The 27,920-nt window shown below is 43.5% G+C and overlaps 1 protein-coding gene across 2 annotated transcripts in view; it reads left to right on the top strand.

Moving 5' to 3' along the window:
• Positions 1 to 27,920, top strand: part of ANK2 (ankyrin 2) — a 235,617-nt gene that overhangs the window by 33,558 nt on the left and 174,139 nt on the right. Inside the window, exon 1 of one of the 2 annotated variants that reach the window (XM_066996889.1) lies at positions 13,899 to 14,333. The exons of the other annotated variant lie outside the window; for it this stretch is intronic. Within the exon in view, the coding sequence (XP_066852990.1) occupies positions 14,211 to 14,333 (123 nt within the window). The 5' untranslated portion in view covers positions 13,899 to 14,210. Of the gene's footprint in view, positions 1 to 13,898; positions 14,334 to 27,920 lie in introns of those variants that run through there. 2 annotated transcript variants of the gene reach the window in all.

Raw genomic sequence — 27,920 nt, forward strand, 5'->3', positions numbered from 1 at the left:
TGATGTAACCTCCTCGATGCAACAGGAGTGAGTTTGGAAAAATTAAGTCCAAATGGGATGTGAAATCAGAGGTGTCGAGGTCGCGTGACCTGATCGTATTTGTGAGTGTCTGTTACACGAAGAAACGGGCCAAACAGGAGGCTAATTTAGGGGATGTGCCCCATGGTAAGCTGCATGCCGCCGTCAGTGCTTGGGGCGCAAAACATTGAGAAGCGAACGCATCTGGGGGCCCGGGGCTGCTGCCTGCCAAAGGTGCTGCCAGTGTTGGCTGGGGAAGCAGCCAGAGGCTGAAGCACCCCTTTCCTCCCCGCGTCCTGTTGCAGGGCCAGCGCTGCCCGGCACGGGGCTGCCCCTGCCCTCTCCCGGTGGCCCCCAGCATGCCCAGTGCCTTGCTGCAGACACCCACGCAAAGGTGTGGGCCACAAAGCTATGTTTTAATTATTTAATGGGACGACGGAATCTACTCCATCCCTCAACATTTTGTCATTTTCCACATCAGCTAGAAGCCAGCTGCGAAATCTAGGCTGGCGCAGCCAGCAGCGGTGGGAGAAGCAGCAGAGGCGCAGTGACAGGTGAGCGGTGGGATCTCAAACCAGCCACAGGCACTGCTCAGGGGAAAGCCATAAAGCCAGAAAGAATAGGAACCTTGAAAGTTCGGAGCAAAATCTAGCTTACAGAAAGGCAGAGTATAAAATAATACACATTATTTACAGTATTCATCTCTATAAATAGTATTTAGAGATGTGAAGGCAATGTCTTACGCACAAATGAAGGTCTGGTGATGGGTGCACAACATAGCAGTGGCTACTGCTTGACAGTGTCTGAAGGTTGCATGTATGAGCTGTGCAAATGTAATGCGTATTAAAAACTAAATATAAAATTGTTTTTTATGTGGTAAGATTGTAAGACCATTTCAAAATCTAAAATTCCTTATCCTTAGACATGGACCTAATATTCGTATATAAAATGCAAGCTATTTACAACACTGCTATATATAATACCTGTACCTAATATATATAAACTCATGTGGATTGCTACAACCCTCTGTATCTCTTCTTTGGTTTCAGTAATAATTCTACCAAATGACATGCGTGCAATGATGATGCAAATGATGATACTTTAATTTTTAAACCCAGCTTGGGGTGTAAATTTCTAGGGGGAGGAACAGTGGATGCCCAGGATGTGTTTCTGCAGTTCTAGTTAACGTAAAAACTCCGTATACACAGGTAAACCATTCCTCCTCACAAAGCTCTGGAGGACGTACAAGTCCTGTTTTGGCTGCAGAAAGATGGGGGTGAAGCTTGCTTTTCTGGGGCAGAGGGGCTTTGAATATCGTGAGCTAAACAGAAGAAGGTGCGATGGCTCTGAAATGTAGGAGAACAGAGTTGTCCATGCTTAAGTTCACAGCTTTTCTGTGGATGCACACTTTTTAACCTCCATGACTTAAAAAGTATTTAGGATCTTCAGACCTCTTGGAAATTGGAACCTACTATTATTATGCAAACATAACGCAGTACTTCAGCATGGGTTTTACCCGAGTCCTTGCTGCTTTTTTGAACATCGTTCACTTTTAGGCAAAAACAAATCTCAGGTTTAGCTGATGCACTAAAGACTGACTTCTATTAACAAAGCACTTCGCTATGCATCATTGTGCGTTTAAAGAGAAGAGATGACAACTAAAGGAGTGGAAGGGACAGGTAATTTTGGAAAGTTTGCAAACTTTCTCTTCAGTGTGGTGATACCTCTGTGTTGTGCAGCGGTGGGCAACGCAGTGACCTTCAAGACGGCACCAACGGAGGCAAGATAAGCATGTCAGCGCAAGGCTGCAAATCAACCCAGCTAAAAGATGGGGCTGGGATGCAGCATCACGCTGCCCTGCCTTTCCTGCCTTGGTGCCTGAGCAGCAGGCTCCACCACACAGGCGTCTCGGCTGACTCGGTGGTTTTACAGTGTGCTCTAGTGCACAGTGTCATTTGCCCTTTGAGATACTGGCGGGGAGGGCTTTACTTGCAAATTTTTGATTCGGGGAGGTTTCTGATGTCTCATATGAAAATATTAGTGCCTGACTAGTCTGTTCCTCATTTTTGGAGCTGTACTACTTTACATAAATGACAGTGTTTTAATTGGGCCATTCATTCACTGAGGTAATAGGACACCTGGGATTTTGCATCTAGGTTTCTTGCGTCCCAAGTGACGGGCTAAATGCAAGCTAGTGTTAGTTTTGTTGTCTCTCAGCGGAGTCCAGCTTCTGCCTTCTCCACACAAGCCAGTTAACTTCTGCTTTGAAACTCATCTCCTGCAATTATTTGTGTCACCAGCAGAATTTGCGTGCCGGGCAAGTTGTTCTCAGTTTGGCAGCCCTGTGCACACGAAGGAGAACAGCCTCTGCTCAGCACTCTCACTGCAGGTGGTCTGGGAGTGCTAACTTGGCAGAGTGATATTAAAATGGTGCCTGTAATCCAGTGCCGTACACTGCGGGATGCAAGCTTGTTTTGTCCTTTGCGAGAGCTTAAGGGGTGGATGATAAATTGACCTGTGAGGCAAAGCCTGGGCTGTAGTATATATTTGATCTAGACTGACACACTTGCAAGTTTTTGTCCTCCTTTTTAACGTGATCTTTGTTTGCTGCCTATATCCCTTTGTAGTGTAGAACACAACTTACCCACGTGAATAAATCATCAGCCCTTTTGCCACGTGCATACAAACAGATACGGCCAGCTCAGGTTTGAACTGGGGGTCACATTTGCTCGGATTTTTGCAGGGTTATTTCTAGTCCTGTCCAGCCAGGGTTCACTACCAACTATATGATCGCTAATTTTAAAGAAGATTCTGTCTATGCTCTTAGGAGCTTGTCATTTTACACATAGCAGACTTCAAGGGCTCCAAGCAAGATCATCCAGTTTTTGACCTTGAGTAAAATGGAGGAAATGGGTAAATTACAGTATTCTTTATTCATTGTTTTTAATGTGGCTGTCTTGGTGAAAAGGAAAATTGCTAAATATATAGGGATGGGCGATGAGGATCATTTGATGAACTCAGCTGAGTTACAGTAAGGCTTCCAATTATTTACTGTGTACTTTTGCAAGGATACAATTTTGGTCATGATCTCTGCGATACATTTTCCAATCTCCATAATGGCAAGATGTTGTTTGGGAAAGTGGTTCGGACAGCTCCGTTTTTGTATGGTCTTTGTTTCCAAGGCCCCCAAGAAGTCAGAGTTTTTCAGAAATTATTCCTTTTAGAAAGACCCTGCTTTTAAAGTGGTGATGGTGATTAATCCAGGCAGACAGCCGCCTTTATGTTAGCTATGAACCAGGACTGTTTCTTGTTAGCTGTTTGAAAAGGCAGGCTCTTCTTCCTCATCTTCCACAAGAACTAATGGAAATTGAAGGCACTTCAGGAACAAATTCATGGTAATATATTCATTTTTGTGTGTCAGATGGTTCTCTTGATTCTGGGAGCGCTTTGTTTCACATAGCTGAAGGTGTAATGTTATGGACAAGCTCTGTTACATGGTGGGACAGATTTCATAGTGAAGGGAAGAGCTGTGCGTCAGATATACTCTCCCATATTTAGCTCGAGACGTGTAGTTGCCTCTGCAAATTTATACTCTTCCATATTTAGCTTGAGACATGCAGTTGCCTCTGCAGATGAGCTTCAGATCTAGACTGTTTTTGTCTTTAGTACAAATACAGAATCAGACCAGCTCCTTTAATTCAATGTAAATACAGTTCTGGCCTAGCAGACCTGTGCAGATCAGTGTTACCATAGCCCAAATCATTTCAGTCTCTCATGGTAAGAAAATAGTTTACTCAGGGCCACGTTTGTGCTTTTCAAGCACAGCTCTGTGCAAGTGACCTGAAAATCCTTATGACAAGAAGCCAAGTTGCTTTTTGACAGGCCATTCCAATAAACTTCCTAAAGTCAGAATTGGTCTCTTATATGTCTGCATGTTTTAAAAGCACTAGCCATTAAAAATAAGCAGGACTCTTAATATGAAAATGTAAAGTAAATGAAGTAAAGGTAAAAATGGCATTCCGCAGTCTTTGAAATGTCCATGGACATTGGAAGTATGTATGATGGCAGTGTTCTCGTGCTTTTTGTGTCTATGAAAAAAACCCTAAAAGTTCTTTCCTAACAGTAATACTGTAATATAAGGCTAAAGACTTGTGTTTAGCAAATGAGATCCACACTATGTTTTTAGGTCATGGACAACAAGCTACGTCCTGTATGATTTCTGCCTAATTTATGCCTTTAGTGGACTCAAAAATGACTGCTTTTAAATTGGTATTATATAGAAAAGATAGCTGTAATAGGTTTTGAAATGCTTGTAAAAGGTCACCAGAAAGATGCTTGCTGAAGAATATAACTATTAATCCCAAAGCAGCAGAAAGCCGTGAGGCAGGGCCCTTCGGCAGTGGTTTACATCCTGGTCAGAGGCCTGCTCCGTGTCGCAGGGTTTGGTCCTGAGGCTTTGCTTTGTGGCTTTTCTGTACCGTGCAGGGAAATTGTCTCTTCACTTCTTGTGCCTCAGGGGCCTTTGGAGCTTGTCGGGTGCTTTCCGTAGAAATGCCCTGGTCGTCTTTATCTTTGGGCTGCCAACGGTTTCGTGGTGCGTGTGATAACGGAGAGCATCGCGGTCTGTCTGACCCTGACTGGCAGCCGAGCAGCGGGACGGGGGCGGGAGGCGCAGAGGAGGGCCCTGCTCTCACACTTAGTCCTTTGCTTCCTCTCACCGCTGTCAGTGCGTTTCGTCTCGTTTGCTGCAGGCTGTTACCTTAAGGGCATTTACAGGTGTGTCGATAAAACTGGATCCAGCTGTCCTTGGAAAGCTGTTCGAAGAGTTGTGTGTGGAAAGATGACTGTGGATAATGATTATTGTTGATATCCCGAATAAATGTTTGCGTTGAACTGGATGCTAACTGCAGCACTTGCAGCAAGAACAACGGTGTGTTTTAGCCATCCCAAAATGTTGTGCTTAGGCTGCTGTGATGCTGAAAGAGCCGAATTTTGCGTCCCTCGCTGCCTTAGCGTTGCGTGACCAGGAGAGGGGGATCGTTTGCCGTTCGTTTCCACAGGCACCCGTGGTGGGGAGCACAGCACTGTGCGTCTTATCTCGGCTCCATGTTTTCTACAGAAATGCAGCAGTAGCTGGATCTGGCTTTCTTGCATGTGAAAGCTTGAATTTTGGCTGTTTAGGACCTGGGAGGTCAGTCGGAAGGGACGCTGGGCCCAGAGCGAGGGGCGGCTGCTCTCCGTGGTGCTGCCCAACACAACGCAACTCAGTGCAACGCCCAGCCATGGCAAAACCCTGCCCTGGCAAAACCCCGCTGTCCTTTCTCATTTTCTCTCTGTTTTGGCCAAATGTGTCCTAAGGGTGTTGCTAGGCTGCGTGTGTGTAGGACAGGGGGATTTGGTACGCTGTAGGCAGTAACACTGTTTTCTGTATTAGTTTGATCATACTTCGGGGCACAAAAGTAAAGGACTCTCAGTCTTCTTATGTGAGGAAAAGGTGAAAAACACCTAGTTTAGAAGAAGGGCTTAGAACAGTCAGACTCATTTCCCTGTTTCTCTGTATATTTGTTAAGTATAGTTGTAAATTTTGAGGGGGTCTTTAAAAATTGTCCTTGAGAGCTGTTTTGAGAACTCTTAATATAAAATTTCCTCACGTGCTTTTATAAATGAGTATCAGGTATGTCTGCTCTCACTATAAACAGTGGAAAAATGTGTCGGAAAGACTTCTTAAACGATACACCTCTTCACCAAAAGTATTCAAGGAGATAATGCATTATTTAACTCTTTATGTTCTTATAGCACTAAGTGAGAGCAAATGAGAAAGAAAATAGCATTATTGGCTTTAGAGCAGGTATACAAGGCTTCCGAATGTTGTTACTTAAGGCACATTGGTGCTGATGCGTTTTAGAAGTTGTGTAGTTAGACTGTTCTTATGAGGTTAAAAAAGAGGAACAAAGATGATTAGTTACGTGTAGTCATTTTATTTTTGACATCTACTTGCACTACTGTGATCCAAACATTCAGGCTCCAAGTGTATTACAGCTGGTAGCTGAAATCCAAATACAGTCCAATCCATTAGTCCTGATGTTGTATAGATGACAGAAATGACATTTTAGATAGCATATATACATAGTAGACAGGAATATAAAGATGCATCACTCAGTCATCGTCTTTTTCCATACCTTGCACACTGTAACTTCACTGTTGGTGAGGCACACTGTGAAGTTTAATTATGTTGTTTAACGTTGGAAGGCTCATTCTGTGGGTCAGACTGCAAAAAATATTGGTATATGTAGCAGATGCTCAGGCTTTTATTCTGATAGGTAAGGACATGTAAACTTTCCATTCAAAGTAGACAGGGCCCATTCAAATGTGAATGCATATGACCTGGTCCTACCCCGAAGTGCAGGGGCACTTGTACATTTGCCAGCAGGAGCGCTTAAGCAGAGCTGATTATGTGCAGCATCTAGGTTGCAACTGAAAGGATTTAAAGTGGATGAGATCTGGGTCATGTTGGCTTGCAGACTTTTGAAGCCGTGGCAGCCAAGTCAGTTTTCCTGTTGTGCGTTCTTATTTTAAAACGTAATTCTTTTTTTTAGTATTAGTATCGTTTGTGAAGTTATTTTATTCGTATTACCCCCAAAGGACAACTTGAGACCATTTCCTTGTGTCCTATCACTTGTCACTTGCGAGAAGGGACTGGCCCCCTGCTTGCTGCTGCCGCCTTTCAGGCAGCTGTAGTGAGCAATGAGGTCTGCCCTCAGCCTACTCTTCTACCAGGCTAAACAACCCCAGTGCCCTCAGTCGCTCCTCATAACTCTTGGTTTCTTGGACCCTTCACCAACTCTGCTCTTCTCTGGACACACAGGAGTAACTCCATGTCCTTGTAGTGAGGGGCTCAAAACTGAACTCAGTATTTGAGGTGTGGTCTCACCAATGCCACGTACAAGGGGACAATCACTTCCCTGGTCCTGCTGCCCACACCATTTCTGATGCCGGCCAGGATGCTGTTGGCCTTCCTGGCCACCTGGGCATCCTGTTGGCTCATGTTCAGCCATCTGTGGACCAGCACCCCCAGGTCCTTCTCTGCTGGGCAGCTTTCCAGCCACTCTTCCCCAGGCCGATACCGCTGTGTGGGGTTGTTACGACACAAGTGCAGCACCCAGAATTGAGCCTTGCTGAATGTCAGGCAGTTGGATGCAGCCCATCGATCTTGCCTATCCAGATCCCTCCCCAAAACCTTCCTACCCTCAGGCACATCCAGTCCTGCCTAACTGGGTGTCATCTGCAAACTCACTGAGGGTGCATTTGATCCCCTTGTCCAAATAATTGACAAAAATGTTAAACAAAATTCATCGACAACTCTTGTGTTGTCAGCAGAGCAGAGAGCCAGCTCAGCACGCTGCACCCGCAAAAGATGGGGCCGTGTCTGGGTGACTGGCTGAGCCCCTCGCAGCAGGTCCAACAGGAGTAAGTGCAGTGACTGCGAGGAGGGAGCCTACAGAAAGTACTGCACGTTTTGGGAATCAGACACGGCAGATGTGCAACACCTTCAGGGTGATCCCTGGGCTCCTTCTTCATATTAACAGCAACTTCAACCCCCATGAGATCAAAACTGAACACAATACTCAAAGATGAAAGAAGGTAAGGCAGGAAGGCGAGGGCAGGACGGGAGATGAGAAGGCACGTTGCAGTGCAGAGCTAAATGATCGTGGTCCTGATCCAAAGTCCATTTAAATCAATGAAATGTCTGCTGTTGCCCTTAGCAAGCTATTGGGTCAGGCCTTGTTCGACTTAGTTAAAATAGAATGTGATGCCAATGTGTCCAATCAATATGAGAACTAAAATAAGTAAAGTGATATTCAGAATTAATGCAGCTAAGCTGTCGTCAGAAAACTGCAAAACGGGCACTCTTGCCGGAAATATACATCTCTAGTTTATTTAGGATTCTGAAGAAAAAGAACATGCTTCTTGAGCTGCTAACTTTGGCGCAGCTGCAGTGTCTTTTCCTCATGTCTGGGATGTTCAAATAAACTAGAGACATCAGTCTCTGAAGGGGTTTTCTAAATCCCATTCTTGTTCAGGAAGCTGGTGATGTGCGCAAAATATTGCTTTGTCATGGCGCAGCTTGGACAGTAATAAAGGATGAGTGCAAGGACTTCTGTGATTTGGGAATGACAGTTTTCGCTTCTTGCCTTGTTTTCTGGTTTTAAGCACCTGCCTGTGACAGTGGCACCTTGAACGAGTAGTTAAGCTGAAGAACTCTGCCTTAATATGTTACGGATGCTGGAAATTTAGACAGGTTCAGAGAGAGACTGGATAAGTTCATGGATAATAGCCTTTGAGGATTACTAATTAAATTGAAATATCTAGCACGGATGTCCATCAATCTGCAGTGACTGGAACCTGGGAGTGTACTTGAAGAAAATAATCATTCATTTGCCCTCTTCTCTTTGCTAGGTATCTGATTTTTGTTGGAGACAAAAGACTTTGATCTCATCCCATAATGACTGCTCTTTAAGTTCTCAGAAGCAAACATTTAACCATACTATTTCAATTTCTTCAACTGTAACATAGTAAAAATTATTTTTTTAAAGAGATAAATACTTCCAGTATCTCTTTCAAAGGTAGCTAAGCAGTATCTTTTTCTCTGGTGTGATCAATAATTATATTTAAAGTTCCTGTCAGTGTTGAACTGAACGCCTTCAAGACAGAAATCCACTCTGCAAGGAAGGGTATAGTATTGCAAATATTACCGTGTCATCTTCCAGATGTTTTTAGTACTCGCCACTGAAAGTCTCGGTGCAGTGAATTGTACCCAGGCTGTGTAACAGAAAAGAAGGGGAAGCCATTCCTGGGGTCTAATTTATGTGTATTACTATATGTGCTCTAAGTTGCGCTTTTTCATTTCTTGTTTTATACTGTTTCTTTTCAACTAATAAAATAGATGTGATCAAGGGACAGAAAAAAGCCAGAGCGTAGTTTCATGAATCACTTTTTCAGTACCAACACAGTGATGCTAATGTCTGGCCCAGAGCTTTCTGGAACACGTTGTCCTCACGTATTCATTGATGTGAGTGTGTGTAGCCTTTTTTAACCTTAATATTTTTTCTTTCAGAAAAATATGCAATAAAATATATAAATTAAGGTTATGTGATTGTTAACTGACTTGCAGGGTTATTGTATGTTTAGAGTTAGGTCATTTGGTCATTTGCTACTATATAAATAATAAATAAGTGTGGTTTGGACAAGAAGTGAGGCAGGTGGCAATTTATAAATGTAGTGTATATTTTCATAGTTTTGTGCTTTCCACAAGACTTGGTTTGCCTCCTATTCTAGGAATGTGTAATTCTGTAGATATGGAAATGGCTGAGTATGCTAGAACGCACAATCTATCCAAATCTGTTTAAATAGTTGAATTAAGTAAATTATTACGCTGCTCTGGCACTCCAAATATTTTTGTCTCTGTCCATCTTCTCCACACTCGTTTGTCAAGAGGCAGCTTTCACAGGATAATTTCCTGACCAAAGGGAGGAGGATGCCTGCTTCTGACATCGAACTCTGCTAGAGCACCAACGGAGAGGGGAGGTCAACATCGTGTTTGTGAGGAGAGGTGAGCTAATTCGCCAAGTCAGCTCTTGCTAGGTCACCAAAGGCTGGGTGTTCACATCACCAGACCTGCTTCGCATACCCTGCCTTTCAGCAAGGACAGGTATAAATCACTGCACATCTTGGATGGACAGAGGTTGTGGTTGTGTCATTGCGGAGCAACACGTAGATGTGCTTGTTCAATATTACCTACAACTTATGCAGCACATCGCCTTGGAGGGAACCTAGCTGCCCAGCAGAATTCTGATCTGCCTTTTCCAGAAGCGTCTTCCTCGGTGCTAGACAAAAAGTTGAATTGCCCAGCTTTTGTTGCTGCAAAATTATTGTCTTATAATGGGACAGACCTTTCCCATTTTTAGCTGTTTGAAAAGCTGCGATTTCCAGCTTGTTTCCTGAATGTGCTAGCGACATAGAACTAGGAAGGATGGTCTGCATTCTGGCTTTGAGGTGTGAAAGGCTCCATCATTTCCTCTCTTTTTTTGTAACTCTGGGAAATGATGAGAACAGATTTGAGTCACACTTTCTGGTGTTATTTCTAGGCTTGGTTTTAACCTTCTTCTCGTACTGCCCACGTGATTTATGTGGAGAGAACCTCATCTTTACGGGATGGACCCCTATTAGTGGATGTGCTTCAGGGAAGATAATCACTTGTTTACATCCTCTCCTCTTGTACTCAATTACTGTCGATTTTCGTCCAGTAGGTTTCTGGAGACAGAAAATGATCATTTGTTCAGTAAATCATGGTTCTCTACCTGAAAGCTGGCAGTAAAACCCAAGTGCAGTTCATAGCTGTGACTAATAAAGCACTGCAGTGCAGGAGCATGCTGTGTCAGCTGGTGGGTCAGGTTAAACCAACTAAACCTGGGGACTGTTAAATTGGGAGAGCAGGTCAGGAAGTTAATGATTTATGCCAATTTGTAAACCAGGCAAATAGGCACTGTAACCCTAATTAAGTGCCCACACAGCCGTGGATTGCATGGTGAGGTTAGTCACCCGGAGCCCATTCACAGATCACACAGGACGTTGTACAGCTTGAGGTCTTAAAAGCTTTATTATCCCAAATGAGAATTTGTTGGATCTCAGGAGTTATGTATTTTTGCATTTGGAGTTAATGATGACAAATGCATTGCAGGGAAAAAAAAAATCAAAAACAAAACAAAAAAAAAACCCCACCGCCATTTTCCCAGTGTTGTGTTCTTTTTAGGTTGTTGTGCATCTGCCCACTTTCCCACTCCCCTCCTACATACCGTTTGTGGCAGCAGCACTGTGTTTCCTACTTATCTTATGTAGCAGCTTCATGATACATTTTCTGCATTTAGGGGGAAATTGCTCAGTCTCCATTTTTGCTGAACAGATCTTGAAAATTCAATCTTGTCATTGATGTCAGCAGAAGGATTTCTGTTTGTTAAGATCAGTAAAATGCTGTATTTGCAGGGCACTGGCTGGCCATTTGCTGCTTTGATTAGGTAAATCTCTCTATCTTGTAACAGAATGCTTCTTTCCTGCAGGGACATTAGCTGTGTCACGTACAAGTGACACATGCTTTATGTATCCCAGATTGGATATGTTCTTTCCAAAATAACCTATTGAAAGCTACTTCTTTTTTGCCACACTGTGATTAAATACTTGCATGTCTCTTTGAGGTGAGGGAGAAAATGTTTATGGTACATAATGGCGAACTCACAGGACTGAGCTGAAGTTCTTGGTCAGTGATCTTCTGAAGAATATCTGCTATTTCATTTGGGCTTACTGGGCAGCAAGTGTTCAAGCGTCTGATTTTGTTCTCTTGTGAAACATGGGTTACGGAGAACATCAAGTCCTTTATTGGCGTTAAGTGAATTTCGTGAAAAATACATCTTTGAGACTCAGCTGTTGAATGTGCAGGAATCAATTATCAAAAGATGACAAACATGACTAAGTATATAAATATAAAGATAATAAACAGGGCTCCTATAAACCCTCCTGTGCCTTAAACCCCACTGCACTTTATATATCAGGATTTAAGCATTTAGTGGCTTAAGAAGACCTTAAAAATTAGGGAAATGGTAAGACCAGGACTTCTGAGCACGGTGGCCCGTGATGTGGTCTTACTTTCAAATTTCTTGCTTAAGATCCCATGAAAAATTTGCTTTGTAAGGTAAGCATTCAAAATTTGCTGAAATCATCTCTTCTACCTTAGTGTCATTCTTTGAGCACCCCAAATCGTCAGTCCAGTCCCTCACCATAGGATGAGGTTTGTGGATAGGTCTGAATAGTTAGCAGCTGGTTGTGTTTTATTTTACCTGTCTCTCCTACGGCGTTATTTTATTTGCAGACAGGTATCTGGCAAATGAATAGGTGGTAGCTTTGAATATGTTTCTGAGCGTGCTGCAGATGAAGGAGATGCGTGCTTCCTCATAGTGTCACGAAGGCAGAGTTGTAGAGTGCTGGCTGTTCATTTCTGGTGCACAAGCGATGCTACCTGGGAGGTTCGTACCACGTTACCAAGGGAAGGCAAGCCACGCTCCTGTTAGAGAATGCAGCTGTCTCCCTTATTTTATCCCTTTCCTTGCTTCCCCTAGCTTTGCTGGTGGCTGTTATTGCCGCTGGTGCTTGTGTTCTTGTCACTGGTTTTTGTTTCTTGCAAATGGGAACAACCAGGCGAAAATCAGCCTGTATGGCCAGAGGTTTGCTAGCACTCTGAGTCCCGCTTCTTCTGATGTCTTCTCCCACTAGAGAAATATATTTTTAATTGAGTGCACAGCTCACTGGCTCAAACACAAAATAGATGCCTCTATAATGCTTCATAGTTTTCATATAAAAGTACTTTATGAAAATCCGGTCTTCAATATTTGTGAAATTGAAGTGAAACCTTGTACTAATAGCACAAGGCGTAAATAATGATTAGGCCCACGGTGATAATAAATTGTCTTGGTCTATGTGGACTGAGAATAACCAAGCTCTGTGTACAAAAATAATGTGATGTTGGGGTTGGTCCTGGTCCTTGATCCGCTGTCACACCAAGAGCTCACAAGGCATCTGTTAGTGTTTCAGTGGTACTGCCTCGTAGTGAAATTCACAGGGCTCAGCCTCAGCAGCCACACGGTCAAATTTAGTCTGAACTCAGGGAATACGTTGCGGAGGGAAATCTGGCAAAGAGCCCTCGTTTCTTTGATTTGGGGACTTTTGGTGCCATTGCCAGTGAGCTGCTCTGCCCCTGGCTTCTCTGGGGTGGCCAAGCCAGGGCTGCCGACATCTCTGCTGAGGCTCAGGGCAGCCACGTCCACCTCCCTCAGGACCTGTCTGGATCGGTGCTGTTGGAGGGAGCTGAAATGTGATCAGCCGTCTGCCGGGGACTAATGCAAAGGCTCTTCTTGTCTGCATGTGTCCCATTTTGATAAATAAACGTTTGATGCTAATAGCGATAACAGAGTTAAGCCGGGGGGGCGGGAGCAGAGCTCTGATATGCTGGTTTTAGAGGGGGGATGAGCAGGGAGGGAATGGCAGACCCAGCTGTCTCTGGTATTAATGCTATAAATTAGTGTCCCCAAAACGAATGACTGCGGGGGGCAGAGGGGATCAGCGTGTTCTTTCTGTCTCTTGTGGTCTCTCTTTCCCCACAACTGCAATGATTCTTCCCCATCCTCAGCACAGGGCTTCGTAAGTGCTCTTAGGAAGCATCCGAAAGCAGCTTTTGGTGTTGAATAACAAAGAAGAGCAGGCTCCGTGGCGTTATTTTTACCTCCGTGGAGTTCGGCCGAGCGGAGCAGGCTGAGCCCAGCTTACACCCCCAGCAGCACCCCCTCCTCGCCGCATTCGGTGCAGCGCTCCTGATGCAGCCTCACGTGGCTGCACAACGGCACAAGGAGGGCTTGAACACCGCCAGCCCTGCTGGGGCGGCTCTGTGCGGCAGCAGGTGAGCGGTCTGACGCTGCTCTCCGAAGCCAGCGGCTCTCGCTCCCGCTCCCCTGGCACCGGCTGGATAAGGAGGGGACGGTGGCGAGGAAGAGGAGAGCAGGGAGGCACGGGCCAGGCTCCCGCGCAGCCGGGCGCGGCGGCAGCAAGTCAGTAAGTCAGACTGCACCATTTTCTTCTCACCCTGCAGAAGGACGATGTGAGGAGCTGCCAGGAGCTGCCTCCTCCCCCAGCTGGTGGTTATGCTGAAGTGGAGCCTCCCTCCCAGCCAGAAGACACAGCCTATCTGGAGGAATCCCAAAAGACCTTTCCAATTTGGTGGTGTGTGTTTAAAGGCCGATTCTTTTTTTTTTTTTTCTTTTTTTCTTTCTTTCCCCCCAGCTAAGCTTGTCTTTGCTTGCAGCCAAGCTGAAGAGACTTCAGGCTGCTAGTAGATATTTGCCGGCTGCTCTCCGATTGCGTGCGTGCGGCTGTGAGCGCTTTCACACATTGCATGTGTGGACACGGCTCTCGAGCTTCTGAATTATGGGTGCTGCAGAGCTGTGACCTTTCCTGGGGAGTCGCAGGAGGAAGAGTGGATTACACCGCGAAGCGCTGGCTTGCGGCTGGTGCCCTCCCGAAAAAATTAACTCACCTGGATATCCGCCTGTGGTGGAAACGGCGTCCCTGGAGCGGGTGTTCTCCACTCCAAAATGGCTCATGCAGCCGCTTCCATTAAGAAAGTTCGAGAGTCCGAACTTGAAGAGAGGGAGAGAAACCTTGAGAAGGAGAGGAAAAGGCAGCGGAAAATCTCTAGGGCAGATCGGAAACGCAAGGTACGAGGGGAAAAATTGCCCCTTCTCCCTCTTCCCCCCATGCCCTTCCTTCTGTCTGTGTGGCACTTCCCAGGGGTTCATTGGCATGTGTCATGCTCTCTCTTTCATTTTCCTTCTTGTTCATCTCGTATTTGCCCTTTGCATCCCTTCCCATCCCCTGCGCCCTGCTGTGGACCTAGCCCAGCTGCAGTGAGATTCAGGTGGTGCCAGACATGGCAGCCCCCAGCTACACAGGGAACAGGCACATAAAGGTGGCCACGGGCACACCAGCACTGCCTTCCTCCCCAGCAGGGCTGGGGATGGTTTCGGCACTCAGGAGCCAGGTGCTTCGTGCCCCGAGCTGATCTGGAGAAGTTGGCAGGGAGGGAGGTGGCCGTGCTGGTGCTTTGCAGTGTGACGGTGTGTTTCTGTGCTTCGTGGCAGCATTTCTCCCCCGTTTGCCATTTTTAGCTCCAGTGCCCACATCGGTACCAAAAGCATCGGTGCTAAATGCTACACGCAAGACCTCTTGTGTGGAGCTAGGTGGATCCGCCGAGCTGTTTGGTGAGGTATCAGTAACCGATGCTGTGCTAGCAGCCGTGATTCAGTGTATTTACACTGCACACTGCAGGTGTATTTTTCTGGCTGTGGCCTGAAACAAGTCTGCAGTCTGTTGTCTTTTTGTGTCTGTCGCTGCTGGCAATCTCTGATTCTGTTAAGGCACATCTATTTAGATGTTTCGGATTTTAGGGAGGTTTCTCCTAATTTATAATTAACTGTTGTTTTCTTTCTGTGCTAGAAATGTGGAATGAAGTCTGGTTACCTTGGAAAACAAACAAACCAACCACAGAATAAAAATAAAGAACATAGATGAGTGATTTGCCAGATCACTCTATGGTTTCCAAGGACACAAGTAATGTACAGTGGTGGAGAAAACACTAAAGGACCCAAAGCTGCTGTTAAGGACAGCTCTAGGACTAGGCTGCATCGGGAGTGCCTGCATTAATGCCTCCTCACTGCTGGTTCTTTTCTCCCATCTCATTAACTCATTCACTGACACCATGTTTTGACCCATTCCTTATAAATATCTTGCAGAAGGGATAATATCAAGAGATGTAATCTGTCCTCTTTTTCGTTTCTGCTACGTTGCATGTAAACACAGAGCTCCCTGTGAAAGGGAAAAGAACAGAATCCAGCAATGCAACGTTTGAATTTACAGATCCTTTTGGCAAATGTCTAGGATTCAGAAGCCATCTGCTCCCTTGGCATACCTGAGAAATTCTGAATTCATTGTATTCTCAATCTTACGGATTTCATACGCAGAACTGCATAACTTAAATAAAATTACTGGGGCTGTTTTGATACCTTTGGGACCTGTGGGTCTGGTCTCCCTGCCTTGTAAAAGGCCCTGTCTGCAGAGTTCATTAAGTTGCGGTATAATTCTCTTCATCAAAACACGAAAGCCATTTCTAACGTATGCACTGCTCGGGTGCCGGGGCAGATTGCGATTACTGTCCTAATCCCCTAAATGGGACACTGCAGCATAAGGGAGTTTTTGTGATTACATTTTGGATGCTGGAATTCTCTGCAAAATAGCCTCCCCCGCTTTTTTTTCCAATGTGTGTGTGTCTTTGCTGGAGGGTCTTTTTTCCACATTTGCCAGTACCCATCTCAGTTATCTAATCACAACATGTGGTGTTTTTCCTGATTTTCACATCTCCTGTTTCATTCAAACGTGTGTTCTACTACTTTAATTAAAGCGGGATAGAATTAATCGTGCCCCTTCTGCTCTCTCTTTTCCGAGAGTGCTGCATATCCCTGCCTGGCGGCAGGCAGGCTCAGGCTGTATTTGTGCTAGCGATAATGTGTGGGGATGCAGGCTGCATGGCATTTTGAAATCTAGGAAATACCAGTAGGCTTTGCTGAGAAAATACAGGGAACGCTGTAATGTTTTGCTTGTCTTCCTTTTTAGTATTCAGCAGTGGCCCTCGCTCCTGTCTCCCTTTTACTGCAGCTGTACCTCGCTGTTACATAAACAAGTGCTGGGCTGCTCCCTAAACTTGCCTTCAGATGGAATGGGTGTGGGCTGGGTCATGCATCTTCCCCTTGCTCCTTCTGCATGAGACATGCAGCAGCACAAGTACGGGTTTGTTTAGATCTGTATATCTGTATACATGCCCATACTGTGCAGAATGCATAGTCTAGCACAGCTTATATATATATATATATATATCTATGCGAGTATGTATACACACACACATGCATAACATCCACAATATACACAAAATATATAACATTATATAGAATAGATAACAGAATGTGTATTTCTTCATCAGTTTAGGTTTTATAGTTGTGATATCCATGTATAAGTGATAAACACATGTTTATGTGTGCCACGTAAATTGCTAAGGAAATATAAATTGCTCAGTGCTGAAACGTGACCGTCTCCTAGTAGGTGCAGAGCCCTCCCAGTTTGCATTGACTCCCTTGGAAAATGGAGGCTCCCAACAAATTGCATGTGTAGGCCCATGAGAGACGAAATGTAAATGAATATTGTCTGATTGCTGCCAGTACTTAAACTCCTTCGGCATATGGGGACGTGGCCCCGGGTTTGTGATTTATTTACAAGCTATTGCATTGCAGTGACTGGATTTTCAGTACAACAGAGATCTGTTCTGTTTGAGGGAACTATAGTAGGAGAGGGAATATGCCAATAAGAAGTTACTGTGAACTGTCTTTTCAGAATCTCGTGTATATATGTTATATGTGTACCGATAGACGCTGTATGCATGAAGTACTGGTGTGGCCTTGGGACGGAAACTTTCTCTCTGCCCCTGGAACACCCTGCTTATGCAAAAGGGGGCAATAAGGGACCGTGGCTTTATCTCTTCCAGTCTGCCAGCATACTGGGCAGCTGTTAGTGCTGTCCCGTGCTGCTTCTAGCTTCCAGGGATGCTGCAGGGGTGGGAGCTGCTTGTCCCCTGGAGTATTTTTGCCTCGTGCTGTTTTGCAGTGCAGTCGGCTTCTGTCTTGATAGCTGCATCACAAGCCATGGCTGTAGTTTCTGTGCCTCGCGGGGAGGACCAGAATCTTCTTAAATGTCATTATTTGTGCTACTTGACGTGGCTCTGGACAGTAACAACGCCCTGGCCATTAGCAGAGTCAGGAAAAGGACCCGCATCAGCAGCATTCTTGCTCAGACGGTGTCTTTTCAGGTCTTAGGCATCTGTAGTTGTTTAACAGATAACAGAAGTATTCCACACCCATAAACAGGAAAAAAAGCTGTTTGGAAGCTGACTTATTAAGACCCTCTCCTGCATTCTTTCTGAGACTGACTTGATTTTTAAAGCCACTTGACAAGGATTGCCTCAGCTCGTCTTTCATCCAAATGGGCAATTTTCATTTATGCATGCAGTCTTTTCTTGCAGTGTTGAAAAACACATACTGATGCAAATGCAGCATAAAATTTGTGTGTGTAAACATAAAACCACTGGTCTGAATAGTTGTGTGGATACCTGAACATATCAAGAACATTAAAAGCCAGATGCTAACAGAGGAGGCGAGCAGGTTAAGATGCAAACGTAGATTGTATCGATGTTTAGGCATGACTAATTCTCTTACAGCTGAACTCAGGGTGTGCAAGGCCCAGCTCCGCTTGCCTCACAGTGTCTGTGTGAGATAGCTGAGCAGAGCTCATCTTTTGCAGAGTGAGGAAAATGAAGGGCTGTGGTTACGTGACGGTCACTCTCTGAGTCAGCAGCAAAGCTGGAATTACAGCCTTGGAATCCAGCTTCCTAGCCCCTGGCACTATGTAACACACACTTGCTTTTCCCTGTCTGTAATACTTTTCAAAGCAGACAGAGCTTCCTGTCTTTGCATGTGACAAGTGCTTAGAAAATTTAAAAACAAACAAACAGATCTCACCACAAATAACCCCTCAAACAACAACAGCAAAGCTGTTATCAAAAATCGATTCAGCTGTCAAATAAAACTGATTTTTGAATGTACACAAATGGTAAGTTGATTCATGTCACCCTTCTACAGTCAGCACTGAGCTTGACCTCTGGGTTCTGCTGTCAATAAGAGGGTATTTATTTAGTATTTAAATATACAGTTTTACAAACTTTTTCTTTAAAGTTTTTAAGTATATATATATGTATATATACATACATACATATATATATATATATTAAAGGTCAGCCTTATGATTTCAGCATCCCTTAGCAACTTACTGTAAAATTTCCTGCAGTATCTGGAATATTCACCATTGCTGGCCAAAAGAGATTGGGAAACAACTGCGTATCAGTGAATTTTGTCCTTCAGTTGATACCCTAAGTACTGTCAAAGCTCACATAATAGCTTCTGCTTCTAGGCAATATCTGCCGAGGGACAGGGATGGAGGAAGAAATAAGGAGCTGCTGCTGTCAGTGAAATTCAGGTGTGTGTGTGTAAGAGTCAACACTAAATGGCTTCTATCACATAGCTGCAGAAGACAAAGATTGAATTTTCTTTGGGTTCCTTCAACATCAAGCCTTTTTCTCACATTATCAACTTCCTTTTGATGGACTGAATATTGGAAAGAAATCTCGTGTTCAGAAATTCATGTAGAAACTGATGTTGCATTTGTCTCAGAAGCAGGCGGAAAAATCCATTTGAAATTCAAGACTACTTTCGGCAGGGGAGGTGGGTGTTGGTGATGTCGTACAGGAGGCTGGCAGACGTGAGGCTCATCACTTTGGAAAGGGCCAAAGCTTCAGCGAGGAAAAGTAGGCATAAAGAAAATAATGGGTGCTTGGGCATGCTAGAAAGAAGTATCCCAAAGAGGAAAACGTGTTGAGGAACAGGCCTTCACTCTTGGTCACTTGGTGCATGGATGCCAAGCGAGCATCTCCTCTGGTGTGAACATCCTTCATATTGCAGCTTTAACCTCCCGTTTTTTCTTTAGCACTGAACACGTCTTGTCGGTTCAGTGTTCTGTTCGTTGCCTTGGCAAAGATCTTTGTGATTCACCAGAATTTCTAGATGTTTCAAATGCCTCTTCAACCCCCCCCCCCCCCCCCCCCACACACACAGACAGGCAAAATCTTTTTGGTATTTCATAACCAAGTGTTTGCGTAGATGGTGCCTATTCCTGATGTCCTTTGAGCATTTACCTTCTGTGTCTCAAACGTCTGTTTTCATTATGTAGATATTTCTCGGGATGAAAATAATACCACACTGTTTGCTTCCTTTTTATAAACTGGAGCCTCTTTTGATGGCACTGTATTTCATAATAAATTGGTATTTGCTGCTTCAGTCTATAGGTGTCTATCTGAGAGGTGATGTGTGTGTAACTGCAACAGCAAAGCTTGCAAATACTTCGGATTTGGTGGCGATGTTCTGAATAATTTACCAAACGACTATTATAAGTTTAAATTAGTCCTGTGCAAAAGATTATACATCTGTTCACATCTAACATATTCACTGCACGGGAACTCTCAATGCGTTTGACTTGAATGTCCTGTGCAGTTTGTCCTAGGTGAGTTACCTGTGAAGTTCAGCGTGGGTTTAATCTAAAAGAGGAAAACCAACTGGGGCTCTAAAATAAGTGCTGATTAAGCCCCGTTCAGCCTTCTGCAGATAAGGAATGCTATAGTGCCAAGTATCATTATATGTATACTGTATACAAGCATATGTATACATATATGCATATGCATACAGTATATGTACACAAGTATATGCATACTGTATATGTATGCAAGTATACTGTAGTGCCAACTATCATTATTTGTCTAGTTTGTTTTTCTTTGAGAACTTTGCATTGTTTGCCGTAATTAAACTGGGAATAAATACACAATATTCTGAAATAAAGTGACCTAAGGGTTGTAGTAAAGACCAATGATATCCAGTTCCCTTGTTCCTGATGGGAAAGGAGCAATCTTCATTACAACTTTAAATCTACTCGCCTTTATATAGGTTTGTTGCCTAACCATACCATGATTTATATGTGGCTTTTAAATTTAATTTCTGTGGTAATTTTTGAAAGACAAGCTTTATCTGGTCTCAATAAATCATATGTAGACTGCGTTTGAAAACACAGATCCTTTACCTAAGCGTGTGTTTGGAACCTTGGGTGAACGTGCCGCTTTGCAGCTTTAAAATAAAAGAGAAAATATTGTCTCGAGCCAGGGTGAAGGAGTTGGCTAGTAGATAAGTATCATGGGCTAAAGAGTGGCAATACTCATTTCTCACGCATTTAGTGCAGAGAAGCAAGCTTGGGCCTGGGTCTGGGTCCAGCTTGTATGACACTCCTTGCTGAAAGCTGGAACTGTGCTTCTCCTATAGCCATGGGAAGCTAGAGTGATACAAGCATGTGTCTTTGTTTCTTTCTCCCACCTTTCCCCCCCAAAGGAGATGAACCTTTGGGCTCACAGCACAGCTGTTAGGCATTGTACACAGGAGGAGGAAAAACCTGTTGCTGCTGTGTTCCACCTATCCTTTGGCACCACTGAGCTCGCTTGATGCAATCCCATTTAGTGTTGTATGCTTTGGATTTTATGGCTGAATTTAATTGCAGTGTGATTGCTTACATAAAGTTATGGAAACCTCCGAAATGCCAAAGTTTTCATCTCACACTCCATTTATTTCAGTAAAAAGAACTTCTTTTGAGCTTTAAAAGAGCAACTAAGAGAGAGGAGAAATGCCAGCAGCTGCCTGAAGGAACTGCAGAAATATAACAGGTGTCAATCCTACTTATCAGGAGCTATAAGTGAATGCAAAAAACAATTGGGACCACATTTATACATTGAAGGAAATTATTCCTTATAAACTTCTGTGGCTCTTTGGCTGTTTGGTTTTGTTTACCTTCTGCTCTGGCGATGTCTTATGTCCATTACACTGGTGCCATTGTCTGCACCTCTAGAAGAATTACTACTTTGTTTGGGCAATTTTCTGTTAAGCAATTAAAAAGAAGTGTTTTAAGGGAGGTTTCACAAACACAGGCCGAGATCAGGAAATATAGATGTTAGATGTTAAACTGTGAGATGTCAAGCTTTTGGGAAGCTGGCTTCTGTCATTTAGTCCTCCAGGCATTTCCATTGACCTCCTGGAGGAAGTTTGGCACCTGAGAGAAGTAAATAATGGCATACGAACACTGAGAGGTCGTACTTCAACGGTGATGTTTCGAGCTGTGCTCTGGTGTTTGTAGGTGCCAACATACAGCACATCCAGAGCCTAGAAATGGAGGGTATGTCCGGGAGCAGCGCAGTAGGGTTATTGTCAGTCAGGCAACACTTCTGCCCCTGAGATGATGCCCTCCCGGCACAGACCCAGTGCACAACCAGATTGTGTTTCTGGGGATCAGGAGCGCAGGAAGCGTCACGGACTGCATCTGCCCTGTAATAGGAATTGTTTGTCAGCCTTTTCTTTGTGAACATCCGTCCTACCGTTGTTTCACAATTTAAACAAACATTTTTATAAGCGCGTATGTCTTGGTTGAGTGTCATTTGTGCTTCTTCCTTAAGTGTTAATAAGTCGTCATAATGGAAACAGAAGCAGGCATTCCACGTACAATTTGGGATGCTGTCTGATATTTAACTCCTGTACAATGACTTTACAGCAGTTTTAAAACTCTTTTGGTGTTAATGCCTTGATTAAGCGTATAAATTGGTGGTTAATGAGATAACTGGCAGTCATCCTTTCAAGGCCCGGTCATATTTGAATAAGGAAGTACAAATTTAGGAAGTAATGTTCGTTAGTCACACAGTGTTATGCTAAAGATAGTGTAGAGAATAGGACTAAACAAAGGATAAATCTACTATCGGTAATTTTGGGTTTTCTTGACCAATCTAACAGAAAACTTTCCACTTCAAATATTTTTTCATACTTATTTCCAGTAAAAAATTTATTACACGTTCCAAAGTAGAGACTTGACCTTGTTCAGGAAAAGTTCCCCTGATACTGGTGAGACTTGTCACGTTTCCTGTAGTACCTGTTCGCCTCCTGACTGCATGTTGTGTAAGTTCCTGATGCTACTAGCATTTCTGTGAGCTTGTCATGAGTTTTATCCAAACTTAAGATTATTTCTTTCATAGAATTTTAACAAAGTACTACAGCTGATGGTAAAAGTGTTTCCATGCTTCATTGACTTGACTGTCCATGTCCATACAATAGCGTTTGAAGGCTTTTTGTTTGTTTTTAATAACGCCTGTTCTCTGCATTGATGCCAAGCAATACCTTTTTTAGCATCAGCCATTATAACATCGGGTATGTTTGTTTGAATTGTGACAGGATACTTTTCCCTGACCGGAAGCTCATGTTTAGGGGAACATGCATGTTTGCCAGAACTGTGCTCCTGTACTTACCTACGCCCTGGTGAACGCACCTGCTAGCAACCTCACTGAAATGACGATAGGCCACAGATGGCTGAAAGCAGCAGTTCTCCTCACCATTTGGTGGAGTTGTCCGGCTGTAAATAGGGGTAGGCATTCCACACCGTTACCCAGTTATATACTGGAGCATATGATATGAGTTACTGAAACCTGACAAATGTTGCTGAATGAATTTCAGATGGTCCCCCGAGCTGGCACTGTACAAGGTGCTAACATGTTGGTACAGTTCTTTGGTTTTCTCTCAGGTAATTATAAAAGTTCCATATAACGTGAATTCACTCCGTGCTTTGATGATAGTTTTTCAAGGATTGGTTCAAAACTATGTCAACATTTGTTCCTTCCCTAAGACCTTCCTCATGCAGATCAATACAGATTAATTGGTAGCTGCCCTTTTACAAGTGACTGAAAACAAGGCTGCAGTTAAATAAATAAATAAATTGCAATTACTGTCTGTTTGTTGATTCTAATGAAGAATTTAGCATGCTGACCTCTTCAGGATATGGAAAGTTTATTTGCCGCTTAGGGCTTCTGGAAGGAGACAGGTTTAAGGAAAAGAGCCTAAATACGTTTCAGAATACATATTTGATATTTCAGTCAGCTTCTCATCCTCCAGCAAAATTCGCACCAAATCTGGTGGAAACAGCTCTGTGGTCACTGTTACCTGAGGAAGAGAGAGTAAGGAAAAACAGAGGAAGAGAAAGACCACTGGAATAAAAAAGCTGTTTGCATGTGCATTTGAAAAAGTCCATTGAGACTCAACGTCTATGAAAGAGATGGTTATGTTTTCCACGACCTGCTGAAACAATGTTTTGTATTTGAAAAATAATATGATACTGTTATTGTACCTGACCTGAGGAAGGATATGGATTTTTTTTTCCTTAATAATTGGGATCTGCATTCTCTCTGTTTCTGTATGAAATAAAGCCATTGCTGAGAAGCGGCGCTCCCTCAGGGTGGGCATAGCCCTGATTTCCCCAGGCTCATAGAAAATCGTTTCAGCCTATGGAGCCGTAAGGACAAACCTTTCCAGGCTGTTTTAAGTTCAATAATTTAGGCTTATTTTAAATTATTTACTGTTTCTAGCTTGTACTCTGCCAGGATGTCTGATCAGGACACGTCAGTGCACAAAACCGGTGGAGCTGGCAGTGCAGCAGCAGGGTTGCACACGTAAAAGCTGGTTGGTGCCTCGCTGCCCAGGCCAGGGTATCACCAGGGGTGGCTAGACCTTGTTCTGCCTTCTCACTCTGCGTTTTAAAAAAGTATTATTATTATTATTTACTTTTAAGGCACCGAAGCACAAAGAATTACATGCAGCACGCTGCCAGCACTGCCACTGCTGTAGTGCTGGGAGGCTTTACTGAGATTTACTGAACAAGAGGCCCCGATCAGCCAGCAGCTCACAGCCCTGCCCAGCAAGGACGTTTCAGTCTTGCTGATGGACGTGGTACCAGCCACCAGGACTGTCCGCAGGGAAGGAGTCATGGCCATCGCCCATGGTCCCAGGCTACGTGGGCTCGATTCCACTGAGTTAAGCCAGGCAGTGCTGTGAGTTACATCTGGTTTAGCCTCTGCACAGGGTCTCTGCAGATTTGGTACCGGCTCTTTTAGTTGCTGTTGGAAAGAGGTTATTGAAATAGGACCAATGATCTTTCTCAATATAAAGCTTACATTCTTGCACCAAATTAAAAATTACATTTTAGGTAATGGCAAAAGAAGGAAAAAAAATGTTTTCTAAATGGAGCCTATTTCATTTTATGTTGCTCATTTAAAAAAGTACGTGTGCATAGATTTTGGTTCCAGAATGCCTTGACTTTGCAGAAGTAACTCAGTGAAAATGCTGATGTGAGCCTGGAAGTGACACGCCAAGCTGCTGTGTGCAAAGCAGGCTTGGCTTTAACGATTATGGGATCATTTTGCAAATGGCATTTGATGGAGATAAAAAAGTGAATTAGATTTAAAAAAAAAAAGAAAAAAGTTATTTTGTCTGGTCAGTAGCAATAGCAACTGATGTATAGCAGCTAAGCCTTTCGGTGGGAGTGCACGGAGACTCCATGGCAACTCGTGGGAAGATGTGCAGGAGTCTGGATCCTGCTGCCGTGTTTGTGTGGAGCAGCCAGCCTGCACCAGGGTCGTGCTCAGGGTGACAAAAAAGTCCCTGAGCTGTGTTCTGGCTCCTGATTCTCCCAGTGACAACACACAGACTGCAGCATTGTCTAGAAGGTGGAGAAACCACTCGTCCGCTTCCTCGGTAGTAATTTATTTACGAACTTCTCTGTCCTCAGGTAGAGGCACTGGCAGCACACACTTTAATAGACCTGTTCCCGGGAAGCAGCGCGCGGCATTACCTCGGTGAATTACACAGCCCGGAAAAAGGTTTCCCAAACAAATGAAATCAGAAATAATTAATAGCCATACACGGAGCTCGCTCTGTAGCAGAGCTCTGCATTGCAGCACGGGGCTTCTCGCGGGCTGAAGGAAGGACAGATGGGCTTTGCCATCTCCCCGTGCTCCTAAGGGAGCCGCAGCCTTAACCCCCCCTAATGCAGTATTTGGTACCCGACGTGTCTGCAGCATGGGCTTGCAGATGGGCACGCAGGTATGGGAGGATCCGGCGCAGCTCCCTGGAGCTCCGAGGCTGCGGCATCACCCGCACAGGGCTGTGGCTTGTTGGAGCTGCACAAGGACACCCTGAGGATTCCTCCCCAGAGCGTTTGTAAGAGCAAACCTTCGGGGCAGTACTCTGATGAAATCCTCGGTGCCTGTTTGTTCCTAGCATTGCTCATTAAAATGGAGGGGAAAAAGGAAATTCTCCAGCAGCAACTTAGGAGGGAACAATTTAGTGCTTCAGCTTACGAATATGCAGGCTGTAGGAGGGCTAGTGGTCGTCAGCGTTCTCTTTATCTCCATTTACCCATATTCCTAAGGCAGCTGGGTGATGTAGCAGTAGCTTACTCCTTTATTTCTAGCAAGAAATTGTAGTTATTTTGTAGTCACTACGCTGTCATAGTAGTAATCATCAGTCCAGAAGCCTCAAATACAGACAAGGTATCTGAGATTTTTTTTTTAATTATTATTTTTACTTTTTTAATGTTAGCTGGTCAACCCAGCTTCAGTATGCAAACATAATAGTACAGGACAGAGCACTTGAGGGGAGCCACCCTCCTTCTGGAAATGATTTTTGAGAGAGTGGAAGATAATTTAGAGATAGGGATCTACAAGTAAACATTATTAGAGAACACTAGGTTTTATAACAATATAATCTTAATTCAGTAAAATCCCTGAAAGATTTGCTAATGATTTCAAGAGATTTAGGATTTTTTTTTCCCAGAACATTTCAAATAGAAGATAATTCACCTCATATTATGTAACCATCTTAGTGCTTTATATTTTCAAATGTAATTTGTGAACATTTGTTCAATTTGTGTAATAGTTACGTGGTGGAGAAAGGGATTATTTATGGTGGAAAATAATGTTGTGCAGCTATACCTTCAGGACTTAAATGTTCTTTAGATAAGTTCGTGTTCTGTTCAGATCGTTAGGTTGTTAGCACAAGGAGGGCTTTGGTAGTCAAGAACTATTTATAAACTGTAATAATGTTCTAAAGATAATGATTAAAATAATTAGCAGGGGCGAAAAGAGCCAGAAAATCACAAGTGGAATTGGAGAGAGTTTTGCAAAGGCAGAGGGATAAAACGAAGGCAGGTTTTTCCAGCGCCGGGAGCTATAGATGTTCATACGTCATACATGTAATGCCTTTTGAAGAACAAGTTTGCTTGCTTCAGCCTCGCAAAGAGGCTAGTGCACTTCAACCTATTTGGACAGAAAACCTAAATATTCTTCTGCGCTTTTACTTTTGAAAGTAATTTCCAGTAGTTGAGATCCTTCCAGTCAATGGCCCTTTATGTTTGTCCAGATACCTCTATTGACCAGCTCAAGTAGGGCTATCTGATATACTCTCCTGTTTGTTTCGTTGGAGTGTATGTGCAGCAAAGAATGACGTGGTCCCTGTGATGGAAAGGTGCTTGTCCCAGTGGTGTATGAGCTCCTGCGATACTCATACTTCAGACTGAAAGATGAGTAAGTGATACATATTTTAGTTCTTTTTTGTGCGTGCTAAGAAGTCTTAGGGCTTCTTAAATTAAGTAAGCTGTTATGTCTTTGAATTCCTCGAGTCATTCTCACAGGAACTTTAACCTCCTCCAGGTTTGTGGGGATGGGAGACCCTTATTTGCCATGAGAAATAGTATCAGAAATTCTGCAAGAATCTTCACATCCTAAATACTGCTTTAGGGCATCCGTGGCTTTGTCATGGGTAGTTCTTGCAAGTGTTAAAAATAGGGACATCTTCACTGTGCAAAGTTAATACCGTGCCAGGTGGTGGTCACTGAGCAGCAAGAAGGGTCAAAGTTTTGCTATGTGTAGATAGCTTTCATTTGACACACGTACAGAATGCTTCCACAGAAAATATCTTGCAGCGGACACATAGAAGAATTTTCTAATTTATATAAAATAGTCTTATTATTAATTTTTTAAATAACAACTTCAGTACCTTTAGTCCTCTTAAAAATATATGTGGATAATCAAAAGACCCATGGAACTGCTGAAGTGTCCAACTGATAAATATCGGAAAAGCATCTGAATAATTTCAAAAAAGTGATTAAGCAATTATACACAAGCTCTCGTCCCAATAGCATAAACGTTAAATATGTAAATCGGTGTGTTGCGTAGCCCCTAAACAGAATTTCTGCTACATAGAGTGAAAGCTTGACTTTGCAGGCATTTGGGAAAAGTTGCTAAGCATTCATCTTCACAAAAGGTGAAATACCATCCTCATCCTCCAAAAGAATTGCATGGTCCTGCAAAATTGGAGCCATGGCCATCTTCTTTTCAGAACAGGAAGGAGTTTTGGTTTTCTGTTCGCTGCATTTTCAATTCAGGTCCAAGAAAAAAACACCCCACAAATATTTAAGAATTGAATTTTCAGTGACAAGCTAACATGATTTCAATTCTAGTGATCTTTAAGCCTTTGCTTTCTTGCATTTTTTATTCTTCTTCCCAGTATTATGCATTAGAAAATACTAAGTTTTCTGATACTGTGCTAAAATCTGGCACGTTCTTCCTTGTGATGAATGTGACTTTATTTTGTACTATGTAGCTTATGGAGTGAGTTTAAGATAAAAGGGAAAAAATATCTTTGATTTAAAATTCACTTTTAGAAATAGTAGGTTTTATGTTAAAA

The sequence above is a fragment of the Anser cygnoides genome, chromosome 4 (assembly GCF_040182565.1).
Source record: "Anser cygnoides isolate HZ-2024a breed goose chromosome 4, Taihu_goose_T2T_genome, whole genome shotgun sequence".
Classification (NCBI taxonomy): Eukaryota; Metazoa; Chordata; class Aves; order Anseriformes; family Anatidae; genus Anser; species Anser cygnoides.